The 18,444-nt window shown below is 38.8% G+C and overlaps 1 protein-coding gene across 1 annotated transcript in view; it reads right to left on the minus strand.

Moving 5' to 3' along the window:
• The window catches only part of TMEM64 (transmembrane protein 64), a 44,032-nt gene that overhangs the window by 12,246 nt on the left and 13,342 nt on the right, over positions 1-18,444 (minus strand). The window contains 3 exon segments of the mRNA XM_053942583.1: positions 2-265; positions 426-754; positions 1,773-1,938. Coding sequence (XP_053798558.1) covers positions 2-265; positions 426-754; positions 1,773-1,938 — 759 coding nt within the window.

Raw genomic sequence — 18,444 nt, forward strand, 5'->3', positions numbered from 1 at the left:
CTTCTCGGAACGGCGGTGCCGATGTGGCAAGCCCGGGAGGGAGGAGGCCAGGCGAAGCTCCGCCGGCAGCAGCGCTCGGCCCCGCTGCGGGGCTCGGCGGCGGCGCCAAGGCTCCGCCTCCCGCCCCGCCCCGGGAGCGCCGCGCCGGCCGGGTGTGCCCCAGCGGGGCCCCACCGCCCGCCTCGCCCGAGCCGGCCCGTACCGCGCACCCCCGTGGGCCCCGGTGCCGGCGGCCCGCATTCCCGGCAGAGCCGTAACCCGCAGGCTTTGGAGGGAGCCGTGCTGGAAAGCGGGTTGTTTTCCGTCAGTGCAGCGCGGGGTTCAAGCATCGCTGACTGTACTGTTACTCTTGAGCTCCCTTAACATGTCTCCCTCTCTTGCGTGAGGGCTTTGTACCACAAACACCCCGGCTTGCCCTTCTCTACCAGTGAAACGAGCCTTCCTCGACCCGCGGCCAGGGTTTGAGCCGAAGGGCGACAGCCCATGCGCCCTGGCTCCGTGGCACCTCCACGCCAGGTCAGCGTGGCTCGCATGCCTGAAGGCTCGGACCCACTTTGGGACGGTTTGAGATAGAATTTTGAGACATTGCCATAAAGAAAGAAACAGCCTGGACATAGAGTGAAAGGTCCTCGCTGAGGCTCGATGGCTTCGTAGGTCGCTTTTGCTCTGGTGTTACTAATGGCAAGGTGCAGAAGGGGTTTGTTTTCTTTACAACGCTTATACACACAACGTGCTCCAGTGGAGTTATAATCCCCTGCTGGGAAATTTGCAAGCATATATTAAACGAGAATACCTGTAGGTTGTAAAGATTAAAGGGTGATTGGAAACAAACAGTTATCAAAATTAAAAACATATCTTTAAGTACTGCAATTATGCACTTGCAAAATACAGTGGTAGAAACAATATAATCTGGGCAATCCAGCAAATCAGCCTAAGAAAATGACAGATAGCTTTGAGAGCCAACAGCAGAATAAAAAGTCTGTACAGCAGAGAAATTGCAGTTAAATGTCTCCAGCATAACCTGCTTTCTTGCTGTTACCTGTGTCTGAATGAGAGCATTTGATTTTGTGTGCACTCTTTGCTTGCATGCAAACACAGGCAGGGTGTGTATCCGGAATGATAATAATAATAATGTCAACAAAACCCTGCACTAGAGCTTGTAAAGGATGATGGGCATGCTTGTACATTCAGTAAGGCATTTCAGCAAATGGGGCAGCTGGAAGTTCAGTAGAATAAGAAGACAAAATATTAATTTCTGGTTTTATACTAAGAGCACATATGTCTTTGATGTGGCTTCAGCTTGTGTATATTTTTGTTCAATGCAATTACTTTCATAAAGCAGGAAAAAGTCTGGGTGGAAATGTCTAACAGAGTTACATGCTTTTCACTGACCCTCTGTTGCTGTATTTAAAGTGCAGAATCTTGTACTCTGAGCTGGAATAAATTTCCAGCTGTCACTCTAAAAGCTACAGGGTTCTGTATTTATAATCACAGAAAATGTACTTGAAAAGTGACCATAAGAGAGTATGGCGAACATAAAGGTCTATTTAAGTGACAGTTTTGATATTACACTCTAAACTATTAAAAAAAAAAAAAATTAACTAGTTAGTGGACATGCTTTTCCAGTCCCTAGGAACATATAGGCTGAAACTCCTTGACCTTATCAATCACCTGGGCTTCCAAAAATAGCTAATCCTGGCATTCTTCTGTCCCCTGAAGCAAGAGCTCAGGAAGGAAAGACAACAAATAGTCAGATTTTGAGTGACACAGACCATGGTCATGGAGCATCTGTGGATAAACATCCAAGTGAGGCCACAGGAATTCAGCAAGACTTGGGTGGAGCTCGTGGCTGCTCCCTCGTGCCCAGCGGATACAGCTACAGAGATGAGAGGCAGTGTCAGCTGGCTCCTGCAAGCCTTCCCAGCACGCTCTTACCATCTGAAGGGAAAAGAAACAACCTCACACACCGTTGAAAATGTGCCAGATTGGCACATTGCTAGATAAAATGCCGGACAAAATGGTCTGCCTTTCAGACTTACTAGTCAGTGAATCATAGGATATTCCTGTACCATGGATGATGCAGTTTCAATGATATAAGCAAGGCAAGATCTTTAGGGAAAAGCAGATATCTTTCCAGTCACTACACTTAAAAAACTAGGCAAGCTCTTGAGCACACAGCTCCTGGACAAACACTTTTTTCTCCAAAAAAGATAGCGCTTTTTGTTTGTTTTTCCTTTTTCCCCAGGTAGATACTTGAATTAGTGAATAATTTGCAGCAAATGCTGTCTAACCTGTTCTTTTAAAAAGCACAACTGTTACTTTTTTTTTACTTTTGGAAAATATTTGAAGTAATAGGAATAAGAATTATAGGTTTAGTTCATATGGGTTTAAATTATTGCATTATGTCAACTAACACTGCTCCTATACTTCCTTAGATGGATCTAATTACTTAGATTTTCATTATCTAATCTATCATTGGAGCTGATTTTTTACCTATATTTATATTTAATTTTGGTCTTTCTCATGTAAAACTTGAGAGGCACAGAGTAACAGCTGGGGTAGTGTTCTGCTTCAGGAAAATGTGTTTCTGTAGAAAGATGCTCTCACAATTATATAGATGGAAGTGGATATTAAAGAATTTTTGCCAGAGAGGTGTTTTTTCCAGGCCTGCAATGTAGGCTGAGGATATTTCCTTGTCCTGGCACAAGCAACTGAGAAATGCTATTTTGTGTTTTGAAACTATGATTCTTCTATCTCATTTTTTATTTGAAGGACTATTATCATGCAAACACACCCAACTAAACATGTGAGTCATCTTATTGAAATGAAAGGCATGACTCATTTAGGTCCATGCAACTTTCCATACTGAATAGGGACCCTGAAAATGGGGAGTAGGATACATTAAGCCACAAATCAGGACCTAAAATAATTCTGAAGCTCCTGAAAACTTGTCATAGTTATTTCTGAATTCCTCTTTGGGAGGGAGAAGCAGGACTTTTTTGAGAAAATGATATTAAGAACCTGTTAGTTCTGATATTAGTTCTGCCAGCATTACTGTGAGGATCCTTTGGTAGGAAGTGCAGCATTGACTAATCTATGTCAGCAGTAACGATTCTTAGGCCACAGCAGGCTCACTGAAAGTGCTTCCATCTGGCCTGCAGTCTTCCTTGCTATAGATTCCTTTATATCCACTTGAAGGAATGGGGATGTAAACTCATGCAGGGAATAAGCTTTTTACTGTTAAATAGAGTATGAGTTGTAAAGATGTGAGGGACAGCATTAGGAAGGAGCAAGTCATGACCTGAGAAATTACTCTGATAGACCAAGTTAGGTCTGCAAGCCATAGCTTGGTCCCCACTGTTTTGGATTGTTGTATTTCAAATACATGTGCATTCACAGTTTTGTCAAAGTGAATGACAGTTGTGCTGAAGGAAAACAAGGTATCATGTAGCATTTTGTGACATTGCTTGAATTCCCCATGAAAGGTGATAGCTCTGAAGTTACTGCATCAGGAGCAGGAGGTGTAAGAGGAGAAAGGGCACTGTTCACAACTTGGGATCATCTAATATTTTAAATTTTTAGACCAATATCTATCAAGATGTAACAAATTTTGTGTTACTTTCACCAGGAACTAGCTAGTTCAGAAAAAATCTTTATATAAAATATACAAACATTAAAAATTAAATATGCATAAACCTTATTTAATGTATCCCTGAAAGAGATTTTAAGTCTTGGGGTGAGAATCCCGATTGTGTTATTTTGCAGCTTGATTTATTAGGTGTCTACAGAAACTTTATTACTTGATATATAATCCCAATTTTCCAGATAAGTGTCATAGAGTCATGTTAAAAACACAGAAGGATTTGTTGTACTATCATAAACTCATATAATTCAGAAAATTAATCTATTTATTTTCATACATGCTTCTACTTAAGAAATATGGTTTATACAATGTTTTTTACAAGAAACATTTCAAACCAATTTGATTACAACTCCATGTGAGGCATGAATAAAAATTAAATACAGTAAGCAATGTGCTGAAATATTTACATTGAAGAGAAAATTCTGAGACATCACTCTGGTATGACTTACTATGTAAATAGTGGCACATCTAAAACAAGTCCATTTCAGTAGAAGTGAGGATTTTTGATATTCATTAGAGTGTCCTAGACCAGAAAGAGGAAATGAGAAAGGCCTTTACGTAAGGCAAAAATACATCCACATACTTGGTATATCTATAGCTGCCTTCACCTGTTGCAGCAATGGAAAACTTGAGCTAATTAATCTGAAAGACTCACAAGGAATTCTTCCTTGGAAAACGATATCCTTTGGTTGGCAGAAAAAAAGTTCTGCCAATTTTTCATTCCCTGAAATGACTGCTTTGTTGCCAAAAAAATGCATTAGTCATGGGCTATTGGTGTAATGCAGAATAGCCTGAAGTTTTGAAGTTACAAAATTCCTCTTGAGGACTTGACTAACATTGGTTGCCCTAGGAAATGGCAAGCTATGGAAAAAGTCCAAGTATTAAATTAATTTTGTCCTCCTTAATTGCATAGTGCAATCATTAGATGCACCTCAAAATTTTAGCCAAGTAATTACTTACTTCTACCAGGACCACAAACTAGGAATCTACATTTTCATGCAACAGAATGCTTGAGGCAATTCTTGGAAGCACTAAGATCTAAAAAGTATGTTTTCAAAAGGAATTTTGTGTATCATGAAATAAAATACAGTGAGAAAAGCGTATCTGAGGAACAGGAAACTCTCTTGGCGAAGTCATTTATTGAGGCTGTTCACACCAGAGTCTCCTCCACTTTGAAGTGACTAAAAGAAGAACTGTAGCTAAATATATACCATGCTCAGGGCACATTTAATGGGAGGGGTGTAAGTAAATGGAAATGCTAGCATATCCTTAATGTCATGTTTTCATCAGTTCCCACACATCTGTGTCTTTTTAGCAGTATAGTTTGATATTCTTCAACAAGTTGTCACATTCCCTTTGATACATCTGCAATCCCATGTGTAAAAGCTATATCTATCTCTTTCATATATTTGCTTTTAAAGTATATTTCAGTAAGTGGTGAAGCAGAGAAAAGTAGCCTGCATTTTCACTTTTCCCACAGCAAGGGTACAGTCCTAGCAGGTTATGGATTGGAGGTCAGTTTCACCTAATATTTTTGGTTCAGTGATTTTGTAGAAGTATAAGCATGAATGGATAACCCAAGATCCAGAGACTGTTTTAACAGTACAGTAACATTTGACTGAGTTTTACTAGTAAGCTTTATTAAGCAGCTTTAAGGTTAGCTTCAAGTCAGCTCTGAAGCAGACAATCAAGTTTGTGGCTTGGATAAACAAACATGTATTTAAGTTTGAGGATATAAATCAGGCCATCAGTTACAGCAGTCTTAGATCAGAAACAAAAAAAAAGCTTATGGATTAATTTCTTTGTTAAGAAATTTTCTTGGTTTATAATTGGTTTTTACTGAGCAAAGTTTCAGCAGTCCTTCTTCATCTTTGTTGTTATTTCTTTCTTTAAGAAACCACAATATGGTAACTGCTGGCAGGCATTGAACATAGCAGGGGTTTATGCCTCTGTAGACACATGAGGATTAAAAAAAATCTCAGCTTCCAAAATCAAAGGCAGAGCTCCTCTGAGTGTTTCCCTATATCAGGCGCTGATTATATCAGTTTGCATGTTTATAATCCTTGTTGTAGCATAACTACTAAATTATTTATTATTCATAGTTTCAAGCTAGACTTACTGATGAGTTACAAGCATCCTCTGAGAGAACATTCACATTTTTTATTAAACATTGGTGAAAACATGATTTTAAGCCTAATTTGCCTCCCATTCTGACTCTTATGACCCTAGCCCCAGGCAAAAGAGCATTTTAACTAGAAGCCCCAAAAATCAGAGTTCAGTAGACAGCCTGGCTCTTCTCTGCTGTGTAATTTAAAGGAGATGTAGATTATGACTGGGCTTGGAAAAGTCTCTTCTTAATGGTCTCACCTGCTACGTGCCAAGACTGTGAAGTGGAAACTCCACTTGTCAGTTTTTTCTAGGCTCTGGTGTCTGCACCCCAACTCCAGCAGCTGAGACTGGGGATACAATGTAGTTGCAATAACAGCCATCCATTAAATTTGCAGCAAAGATTTTGCCAAAGGCTTGGAGAGTCCTGTCTTTCTTTTGAAGCATTCAGTAGTCCTCAGCAGGCTTGGTGGACTCACAGGAACTTGTAAGAGGTGCTCAGTATCAAGCATCTTGGGAGAGAGATGTAGAATACAAATAAATGAATGATCAGATGAGATGAAGAGGGCTGAAAGGGCTTAAGGAATGTTAGTGTTGATAGGGAATTACATGAAAAAGTGCTGTGTGTTCTTTTTGGTCCTGTTCCTCCTCTCCTCCAGTCACAAGAGATGCTGTAAACATAAAAATGCCTTCTAGTCCTACTTGAGTAGAGTTATACAGAAGAAGGAATGAGGGTAGAGGGACTAGGTCTGTGCATGAAGGAGCCTGCTCCCTCTGACCCTGTACCCATTCCATCCACAGCAACCTCCATGCACCCTTTCCTGCTCTCGAGGCAGCTTTTCCATAACAGGAAAGAGGAGCCTGTGATGCTGGAAGAGACAACCTTGCACACAGTAATTAAGATTAGAGTGTTTGCTAAATTCAAAGCCTGTGTAGAGAGGAGATCTTTATTATAGGGCACACAGCTTAGGCAAGTAGGAGTCCAGGTTCATGGCATTTTGGACTTTTGAAAACAAATATTTCCAAATGGTACCTCTTGCCAGGTCCAACATAGACAAAATAGCTGTGTTGAAAAATATTTAGACATGTTGAAACTATTTATTGACTTTGAGACTGATTTAAAATGCTTATATATTGATACCCAAAAGCATGTCTTTAAACTGAAGTTATTTAGTAAACTTGGTTCAAATGCTATAATTAGATAACATCAGAAAGAGGTTTCCAAACTTGATCTTTCAAAGACTTAGCAGCACATAGACTTTAGTCATGTAAGTAGATATATTGGTCTGCCCTCTTTGACTGTACTGTGGTAAAAACTATTCTCTTTACAGCCAATAAACCCCCCAAAAATGTTGTAAATAGTTGCATATGACTTTATTAAACACACAGAAAAGGTAGACATGTCACTGGTAGACATTTTCAGGCAAAGACATTCACAAAACCTGAAAGCATACAGAAATTTCCATAGATATGCTTTACAGCTCATCCATTTTTCAGTTCTTTACATGGTTTAGACTTTGTTTCTGAAGGTGTTTGTTTGGATGTTTGGGCCATCTATACCATTGCTTCTTAATCTTTATTGTAACAGTTTCAATTTTACCAGTTTTCACTGGGCACAGTATTTTTTTCCAACTGTCTGGCTTTTGTGTACTTTTCATCCTCAAAACACTGTATAAGCATTTTATGTTGGATATATTGCCTCCATCTGTCCCTTGAAGCACTTAAAATTGCCTTTATAAAATATGTGTACTGTAAATCAAGCATATAGTCACTTTGAATGGATCTGCTCTAGAGTGCTTTCCAAGTCATCAGGCAAAACAGGCAGTCTGCAAACCCAGGTGTTGCCTTAGAAAATAAACACATTGGCAGCATATCAAAGCCTAGGAAGATGTTCTCAGCCTCAAAATGGAGTCTTTCCCCATTATTGCTCCCACAATACCAGAAATGATGATGTGAACCATTGTGTTGTTCTGCTCATTCCCCAGTGTGCAGCACCAATTCACATACCATGTTGAGGTATTTCAATTTTTTATTCTAGTTTGCACAAAGTAGGGAGATAACCCACAAAAGGCTGGCTTCCTGGTCATAAAGATTATGCATTTTAACAAACAAAGGCATCAATGCTCACTGGTTACAGATTGCATATTTATTTTACTAATTAGTACTCGAATTCCTATTAGTTGTATCTCTTGCTCCTCATGCTAATTAGTCTGCATGTGCAGTTCCTCCCTCCAGTTGAATCTGGAGTCTGCTTTACATAGGTGGTCAGTGAGTCAATGGCCACAATCTGCCACTGCCAGAATTGCCTTTCCCCCAGTTACTGCTGAGTTCTGCTCACTTCACTCCTGGTGGCTCTCATCCAGACAGCCCATTCACCTTGGGATTGTCTTCCTTTTTTCTTAAAACAAAGTATACAACATTGACAATGCAACTGCTTAATCATAATTGTTCAGCTAGAGCTACTGGGTAACAACTAAATATCAAATTGCAAAATTTGATTAAAATCTTGAGCCACTCAAATCTTGGCAGGCTTGATGCTATTTGTAGAAGTCCTCACTTAACCAGAGAATTTCTTCTTCATTGAAAGAGCGCCTTAAAAGCTTTCTACAACATTGAACCAACTATCTTTATAAAACCTCTGAACAGTGTTTTCTTTCTTCACATTTCTTGTGATCAGAAATAAAACGAAAGGGTTAAATACAGGGAACTAGTACCAAAACTAGGATAAAAACCAGTTATTTTTTCCTATTAGACACGTCTATTTTTGTGAGTCCTTTTTTTTTTTTTTTTTTTTTTTTTTTTTTTGGTATCTTAAAAGATGTGAAGGGGATTTTTAAAGTTAGTTTGTTGAACAGGAAGAGTTCCCAAATTTTTCTTCATGTTTTTAGCAATTTTATTGATGTATTCTGAAATCACTCTTTCAGTGTTGTTTGTATTCCTTAATAATTTTTTTTTTTTAATATATAGACACCTTATACTGCTCCATATTTAGAAAACTGTTTGCTTTGTCATTCTGGATTGACCCAGGGGTAACACTTATCACCCTTTATTCTGTTTCCAGTCAATAACAGTGAGAGGTTCACCACCGTTTCCCTTCCTCCTCTGCCTCCTTCCTGGCATTCTGCCTACAGCCATGGAGTAGCAGGTGTGTGTTATCAAGCAGTTACACCAGTTGCTTCAGGCATGTAGAGCTCTTCAAATTACCTTCTTCACCCCCCTCATCAGCTGTTGCTGCTTTATCACTTTACTGTCAGGTGGGCATCAGGCACCAGTCCTAATCCAGGACCAGCTGAGATGCCATTCTTGTCCTTACAGCAGCAGCACCATAGTATTCCTTACTGGAAACTGGATAACCTAATCAGCTATTAAAAAAAAAATAGTTTAATTCTTCTTCATGTGTGTTATTGATAGTTGTCAAATAATACAGGGATCATTTAAGAGCAAAGGAAATATTGAAGAGTTATTATGCAGAATTTTTAATGAGTTTTGAATGAAACTCCATATCACTCCAGCAAAAAATTGCCTTAATGAAGTATTCCTAATTTTTTTCTTTAGGTATCAAGTTCTTCCAGATTAGTCTCACATCTAGCAAGACATACAAAAATATTGAAAAAATACATACAAAAACATTGAAAATTTTGCTATGAAATGCATGCATTTTAAAGTGTCAATTCTATCTCACCCCCTATACAGTGCACAAAAACTTCCATAAAATAATTATTTGGCAAGGAAAAAAAAGACAAAAATCATTTGGAGTTGTGTTTGACATGTCATAACTTGAGCAAGCAGTTACAGTGTGTGATGCTAATGTTATCCTTCAGTACAAAGAGCAACCAAGTACACCTAAGACATGTACTTTGATGATAATCTCTATATCACACATAATCTCTATATGACACACTATATGATCTGTAGGAATTAATATGGCTGGAGCAACAATCTGGCATGACCATGGCACCTCTGTATGAGCCTTTCCATTCCTCAATGACTTATTGCAATCGTAAGAAAAAGGCTATGGTGCCTTTTTCCTTGACCTGTGAAGCTACAGGCTTTTTTCTGTATCACATACCTTGACCTAAGGTGCCAAAAGAGAGCTGCCTTTATGTCCCCACAAAATAAGATGTTAGGAATTTCCTTCTAGATCACCTTGAAGGATAGACATGCACACCAGTAATGACAGAGATGTAAATTACCTCTAGTCTGAATCCATGGACAAACTGCACCTGCTGTCCCCAAGAACCTCTACCGCCCTGAGGAGCACTAACATCAAATTTGCAGAGATCCCAAACTGTGAAGACTCGCTTCAATAAAGGTAACTGTCCTGGTTTTAGCTGGGATAGAGTTAATTTCTTTTCAGAATCTGTTACAGTGCTGTGTTTTGGATTTGGAATGAGAATGGTGTTGATAACATACTGACGTTTTGGTTTTTTTTTTGTTTTTTTGTGGTTTTTTTTTTTTTTTTTTTTTTTTTGTTCTTGTTTTTTGGGGGGGAAGACTGTTAGGGTTGGTTTGTGGGGTTATTTTTAGTTGGTTGGGTTGGGTTCTTTTGGTTTTTTGGGTTTTTTGTTTCATGCTCTGCCAGAGAGGAGGTAGGCAAAAGAAAATGGGAAGGAGCATAGCCAGGTGATCTGAACTGGCCAAAGGGATATTCCACACCACACAGCATCATGCCAGTATATAAACTGGGGGAGTTACACAGAGGGGGAGCCAGTCAGGGTTTGGGAAGGGGGACCTGGCATCAGTCAGTGGATGGTGAGCAATTGTATTGTGCATCATTTGTTCTTCCCTTTTTATTGTCATTATTATTATCATTTACCATTATTACTGTGTTTTACTTTGGTTTTGATTAGTAAACTGTTCTTATTGTAACCTGCAAGTTTTACTTTGATTCTCCTTCCCATTCCACTGGGCTGGGAGGGAGAGAAGGGGCTTTGAGTGAGCAGCTGCATGGTGCCTGATTTCCAGATGGGCTTAAACTATGACAGCAATGTAATTTAATTTGCTAATTCCAGGAAAATTGTGTTATAAACACAAAATACTCGTCTTGCTTATGCATGGTTAATATGCTAACAGAGGTTGACAAGTGTAAAAAAGGATCATATCATTCTTATTTGAATCCATAGCATTAAAAAGTTATTTGAAGTTTTCATGTTTTTGTGATTGATTTGTTTTGCAATAACTTCTTTTCTTTTCTTTTCTTTTCTTTTCTTTTCTTTCTTTTCTTTTCTTTCTTTTCTTTTCTTTTTCTTTTCTTTTCTTTCTTTTCTTTTCTTTTCTAACTTCCTTCCTTCCAAACTTCCTTCCTTCCTGTTCCTTAAAGAAATCAAAAAATTGGCAAGAAAACTGCATGTGAGATGTTGAGTTTCTGTTGAGAGAAATTTGTGTGTCAAAAATTTTGTATCTTGGGTCTCTGTAACACCTTTAGTCTTTATGATGTCACCCTATTGTTTCCTAGTTGCTCCTTTCTTTAAAATTTGTTATGCACTTTAAACTTTCCACCCTGATGCTTCATGTTACTTCATTGGTCACTACTCCTCCACTTGTCCCTTTGACCAAAAATTGCTGGGCAGAAGGCAGATTACATTTCTTAGGCAATACCTTTGGGGATTGCTTCAGAATTAAGACAACTGATGATAAACTTAGTTTGTAGTGATAAAGTCAATCCCAGTAGCTTCCCAATAGATACAAGGAAGCTTTTTTGCAAACTTACCCTTTAGAGACACACCAAATTGAGGAATAATTCATTGCACTGACATTTGGAATCCACAAAGCATTTATTTTTTATAGTCTTGATTTTTAATTAGCATTTTCCTTATTTAAGTTTAAGCAGCCCTTTCCCACCTTTGTTATTCCTTTATCTCAGAAATTAGAAATTGAGTCTGTTCAAGGTAATCAAGTTGCTCAGGCAGGATTTTCCTTTGGCAAACCCACAATGACTACTCCCATATACGTTCTTCATGTTCTCAGAAGACTTTATTTGCACTGTGTATCTTTCAAATAACATACATAAAATATTTACTCAATATATTTTTACTCTGAATGCATTTCTCACTCATTTCCCTGCTACACATTTCTCACAGTGTTTTCTGGTACAGTACATATACCATGATCACAGAATGTCACCAGTGGACAGCAAACACAAACAGGGCTGGATCCAACCCTTATCTGTGTGTTGCGTGTGGGGCTTCACACAGTGTGTCTGAATCCATGTGCACACTGGAAGAGGCTAAAGGATGGACAGGAGAAGGTAAAGGGCCATGTTACCTGTCTCCCCTCCCTGCCTCCTCCTTAATGGTGTTGTCCCCTTGTTAGGAACTAATTCTCTAAACAGGTAACAAACTGGAGAGGGGAGATTAATAAAATTCTATACAAGTACTTACATAGCTGAAAACATGATCTGATTCAATAGGGCATTACAATAGCTATAGAAGAAATTATCTTCCTTGACATCAGAGATTTTGCATGACCAGAAGAGGAGACACAGAAGCAGCCAGGCTTACTTAGCCTTCAGTGTAAGAGAAGGCTGCTTCAACAACAGAGGTGATAAAGTAGTTGTAACTCTGCTGCATCCAATTACAAGGTTTCTAATTATGAAGAATTATTTAGGATTTCCCCAAGGAGTTAATTTTAGAGAGTACTGGAGATTATCTCTAAAGATCTCTCCTAACCTGTTGCACTTAAAAGCATTCCAGCTTCTCAGATGTGATGCTCAAGGGAGCTCTTTCTATTTTATTGGTATCCACTAGAGAAAAATAAGCAACAGCCAGGTCATAAAAAGGTTGGGGTTTATTACTTAAAATTACAGCAATTTGCTGTTTCTAACCTCATTGGGAAATTGCAGGGAGGTGAAGATGAGTGGATGAGCTGATTCACTGGCGAGTATGATTGATTGATGGTGGGAAATAATGACATGTCCCAAGGAAGCACACTTCAGAGAGAAACTTCAGCAAAAGGAGAGCTTTAAAGAGAAGTGTTCTATTTTTCCTTTTTTTCTAGCAAAAGCACCCAATATCTTTATGATATGCTTTGATGTGCACAATTTTGATGAGGTTATTTTCAGAGCACAGGAAGCTCTCTTTTCTTTGGGAATGTGAAAAGGCTGTGCTTGCCACGCCTGGAAACAGCTGTGGGATTCACAGTTCACCCAGAGCTCTTAAGAAAGTAGATTCACATATGTAGCCTGTATTCCCTTTTGTTAACATAAAACCAGCTGGTTTGAAGTAGTTTGTTTAGATGAGTCTAGACTAGGTTACCTGTGGCTGGTGGTGCATGTATAGCACAGCTGAGTGGACTATGAACTGTTCCTCTTTATTTAGTTCAGAGCAAAGTGCACATAAAAAGCCCCAGAATATTTCCCCATGTTTCCTGCCCTCCCAAAGACTGTTACCGTCTCTGTGGTTTGGAAGCAAAGTTGAAGAGGGAAGCTGTGATTTCAAAGCAACACAACAGGAAGGACATGATCAGTGTGGTGACAGGGTCTGCTGTGCCTGCTGTCTTGGGGGAGAGTGATGGAATTGCTGTGCCGGTGTGAAATGCTGGTGGTGCAGCACATGGATCTGCAAGAAATCTCCACTTTGTAGTCTGCAACAGCATCGCTGCTTTACCGTGAGGGCAAAATTAGGAAAATGTGGTCATCTGGGGGGACAAACTATACAGCCAAGAGATTTCTTCTTTCTCAGAGCTCAAGCAAGAGGAAACCATAGCGGAGAGGAGAGGAGCGGAGGGGAGGGGAGGAGCAACACATGTGTGAGCATTAGGAGAAAGCCACACTGAGGGAAGCCAAGCAGCCTGTCTCTAACAGACCTTTGCTTTTAGGGGAACTCAGGACATGGGTAAATTTTTTGGCTCTTCCCCACTGTTGACATATACAGACAGAACCTCATTAAGTCCTCTCCTTTAACATACAGATTATCACATAAACATGATCCTCCATTTTCAAATTTTATGGAATTAAATTAATACACTGTACTAGCATAGTTAATGTTTCTTCCACAGTAGTTATTTTTTATTTCCTATATTTCTGCAGCAACACAATTCAAAATTAAAAGAATGAGCATGACTTTTAGACAGAAGAACCCCCTGTAAAGGAAATAATCTCATCAGGCTTCTGAACTGAACTAAACAGTCCTGTTTAAGTGCAGAGCAGACCAAAACTAATATGTGCAAGAGAGCCTGTACTGGTTATGCAGCTTCAGGAAGGGGGAGCTGCCACAAAAGGATTATTTCTTGTGTTTACTTCAGACTTCATTTTTCGGCCTAGGTAACCAAAAAGTAAAAAAAAAAAAAAAAAAAAAAAAAAAAGAAAAAAAAAAGAAAATAAGGACTGTATCATCATTAAGATTTTAATTAAGGAGTGAGAAGGGTTAAAAATAAACCAGAAAATTCTTCTTTTTTTTTACTTCCTGAGCATTTATTAGGTGGCTAGCACAGGCCAGCTTCTGGAAAAACACTTGTTTAACAATTGGACAAAAATCTAAAGATATATTTGAAGGCCATCTCTTTGGCAGCTTTCTTCAGCATGCAATAGCTCCTTTAAAAATGTTACATGTCAGCCAATCTAAAGATGCCATGTATCTTTTAGGAGAGATTCAAAGTGAAAATAATCTGTTTATGGCCATCATGACCCCGCAAAAATGCATATCATCTCTCCTCATCTCATGTTCAGAATACCAGCACAACAATCAGATTTTCCTAGAGAGCATATTATTAATCTTTGCCCTTTATAATAAATTGTTGCTTTTATCTGTATTGTATACAATATGAGCCCAGGATCCTGTCAAATACTTATCCTTTATGGAACTGCCACAGCCCGGCAACATGGCAGTGGGAATCTCTTCTGAGACTGAAAAGATATCCATTGTGATTTCCCTTAGCTCAGGAGAAGGAAAATGTGAATAACTCCAGAGAAAGGAGTGCAAATTGCACAGATTACAGTACCCTGCATGTGACCAGCTCTCTGCTGGTTTCAGGCAGGCAGTTGGGTGGATGCACACACTGCAGCAGGTGAGACTCCCTCCCACTTGGCTCTGTGGGTGGAGCTCCATCAGTTCCCGAATTAGGCCAGGTTCCCTCTTGAGAAAACCTCAGGAATTAGCAACTCTAATTGCATTACCCAGAGAGATTTTGGCCATGGTGAGCAGACATAGCCATCAGTGAGACCTTGATAAAAACTATCAGTCTTTTGCCCATCTCTAGATACTTCTTAGCAAGTTTACCCCCTCTAAGTAGATCTAATTTAGCAGAATTATAGCTTTGTATAGGCTATATAGCTTTATACAGCCAGCTTGAGGACGAGGGACTGAAGGAAAAGGCAACAAGAATACTTAGAGCTGGAGAGCCTAAGAGCAGTGCAAATACAGCTCTCCAATAAAAGAAATGCTTGTGTTTTATCTAGATTCTCTTGCCATTTATATTTAAAATAATCTGATTAGTTCAGGTTATTCAGCACCCGGAATGTTCCCTTTGCTGCCTGCCAAAATAAATTATTAGGCTTTATTCTTTCTGCTAGAGGGCATTGGAAAGGGAAGCCATGGAGAAAAAGACAAGAGAGTAGGCTTTTCTCTATTGAGAAATACTCAGAATATTCAGCATGTATTTATAATGTGTTTATAATTTCTAAGTACACCTGAAGCCTACAAGAGATCAGAATTTTGGGCCCACAAACATGAGAGAATTCAGGAGCTGCTCAGTCAGAAAAGATTGGAAGAACATGTCTCACCAGAGTGCCAAAAGGTGAGGATTGCTGCACCCTGGTCATATCCTCAGTAAGGGAGAAAATGAATATTTCTGTAATTTTGCCCCTGAGTAAGTATGAAGTGGAAACAGAGTGTCTTAATGCTGTTTCCCTGCTCACAGAAGATATTTCTATGCATAGTTCTGTTCATATTCACTGTTATGCCAACAAATGTGCATCAAATTCCTTTCCACTGATGTTTTTTTTTTTTCAGAACCTCTGCCAAACCATCCAATCCATGGGGTTTTTTTTCAGTGTTGATGGACAGTTTGAGAGACTTTAAACTGTAGTTCCTGCAAAATACACACAAAAGCAAAGTGAAAAGAGGAATAAAAATCTCTTGCCTGCTTTGATGGCAAAATTGTCTGTACAACAAGGAAGTATAAATTCTTTTATTCTTTTAAGTTTCTACAGCTGTCAAACTCATCCTCTGCTAAATTTCAGTATTTCAAAAATGCAATGACTTAACTCCAAGGGGTTTTGCTGATGAATTGAAATCCCATCCCTCTAGTTGTGAAGCTAACTTTTCCAAACCAGCATATGCAGCCATTTTGTACCTGTGTAGAGGTTCTCCCCGTTCCAACCTCAGACCCTGTCTTCTGTATGCAATGATCTTTCTTCATATTCACTTCCTTACCCAATCAAGAACCACTTTCATCCTTCAAACTAAAGATGGAGCTGTTAATTAGTACTAGTTAGGTTAATCTTCTTCTAGTATTTTCTAGGTAGACAAAGCACTTGTCAGTGGAACCTGGGAAAAGAAGGGGGAAGGAAGAAGAGGAAAAGAGAAGGAAGAGTTTATTTGTGGAACCCACTTCATAAGCACCAAGAATACCTCTGATTCCTATTTCTGAAGTACAAAACCAAAGCAAAAAACTTACATTTAGACCTATAAGTCTGACTGAAACCAGTACAGCTGCCAAATCATTTGGCTGGCTTGGGAAAATTTCACTTGGCAGTACTCTCCATTATACTGTTGTTTCCTCATGTGAGTTACTTCTCAGTAAAGTGAGCAGAAGGAAAATATCACTGAGTTAAAGAGAGAGAAAATCTCCAATAAGGAGAACTCAGTTCCCACTAATAGTGTTAATTTATATATAGTGATAATGAATAAGCAGTTACCATCTTGATAATTTAAAGGTAATTGTCTGTACCTGTGGCTGTAGTATAAATGGACATGTGCTAACACAACTGAAATTTGTGCAAGTATCATCAGCAACTAATCATACCCTTCTTGTCTAAAGGTTTGCTTGAATTTGCTTATTTTGGAAACAAAGCAAAGCTTTAACCTCATTTGTTAAAACTGTATAGGCAGCAGAACTAGCCAGTGTCCATGACCTACTAGTAAAGTTCCCAGAATCAGCAGATTTCCCGGTGCAGAAGTTTTGACTGGTGGCAATATAAATGACAGAAGCAACCCGTGGGTTGTAAGATTAATAATGAACTACTTAGCTCTGATGTGTGTCCCAGTAATGTATTCCAGTGGTACCTATTTAGCATTTTACAGCACCACATTTCTTTGATGTGGCCTGAAGGTCACCAGCATTAAACATATGACAACACGGTCAGGTTCACTCAGCATTTACAATAATATAGATCTAGACGGACATCAGTATTAAGACATCAGCAAGAGAGAGAGAGAGATCAAGAGCACTTGGCTTTTCTTCTGGAAAGACACAGAACAAAAAACATAACACTACCTTTCCCCCAAAATTTTACATGTGCAGAAGTGATGGGAGCATGTAGGTACTAATTCGTAATCCTTGGGATTAATTTCTAAATTTTCCTATCATATCCACTGAGACTCTCAAATTACTTTTGTTATAACATCATTCCAATTAGAATTTGTAAGGAAGTTCTGACTCCTTGAAAGTTGTGCTCATTCTGAATGAGAACAAAATCAACTTTTTATAGTTTATTAAAAGACAGTTTCTAGAGGAGGTGCTGTTTCAGGAAATTTGAAATGCATTACCCTAAGATAATTAATGAGTAAAGAGGTTTGAGTTTCAATCATGAAACAATTTATTCTGAAAAGAATCCAAATTAATCACACTGACATTGTTAAAATGCTTTTCAATTGTTTTCATCACAGAATTTCATGAAAAGCAATGCATTTTCAGATAGTTCAGTTTTTAATGAAGCTTCATTTCCCAAAGGATAAATTTCTTACCTTTTTAACTTTATACTTTGTTTTCTATACTCTGTTCATCTGACACAAATATACAAATGCTGGACAGACACTTGCACCACTATCACTACCAGAGTTTCTAGGCATGAGTCTCTTACTCCATCTGTCAGTACAGAAGTGTATTACAAGACAGACATTGCAGCTCGATGTATTTTACAGATGAAAGGTTGTCTAAGAGTTAAATATTGATACCAAACTGTACTGTTGAATGTTTTAAACCTACAACACATCCCAGCTTTAATCTAGTTTTTCATATTGGAAGTGAATGCTGGCTAAATGAGGCCCTTCTGCTTTTAAATAGGTGATCAGGGTGAAATGGGTAGATTAGGAAAAGAAGCTTATCTAAAAAAATTAGGAGGGAGGAGTAAGGCCTGAAGTTGAAAAATACATAGACAGTATCGCAATTAACAAGAAAAAGCTTTCCAAAGAATGGATGTACTTGAAGCATGGTAAAAAAATTAATTGGTTCTCTTGAGGTTAATAGGGAATTAGAGGGAGGATGGATTCGCATTGCAGACCTGTTGTGTAATTTCCCTGCCTGCTTTTACAATTGAAGGGGATGGAGATTTGCTTTAGCTGGAAGCCCATTTTCACAAATACAAAGAAAAGAACTAAGAAATAATGCTCAGCTTGCAAGAGAGGCAGGACACAGCAGGGCCAAAGGGAGTTGAAGCAAAAGATTTGTGAGTGGGAAACTGTCAGGGGTAACTACTGACAAATATTTGTCAGGCTGGTTTTGGTTCAGTCTAAAAGCAACAAACATTCTGAAGGACA

This window comes from Vidua chalybeata, chromosome 1 (assembly GCF_026979565.1).
Source record: "Vidua chalybeata isolate OUT-0048 chromosome 1, bVidCha1 merged haplotype, whole genome shotgun sequence".
Taxonomy (NCBI): domain Eukaryota; kingdom Metazoa; phylum Chordata; class Aves; order Passeriformes; family Viduidae; genus Vidua; species Vidua chalybeata.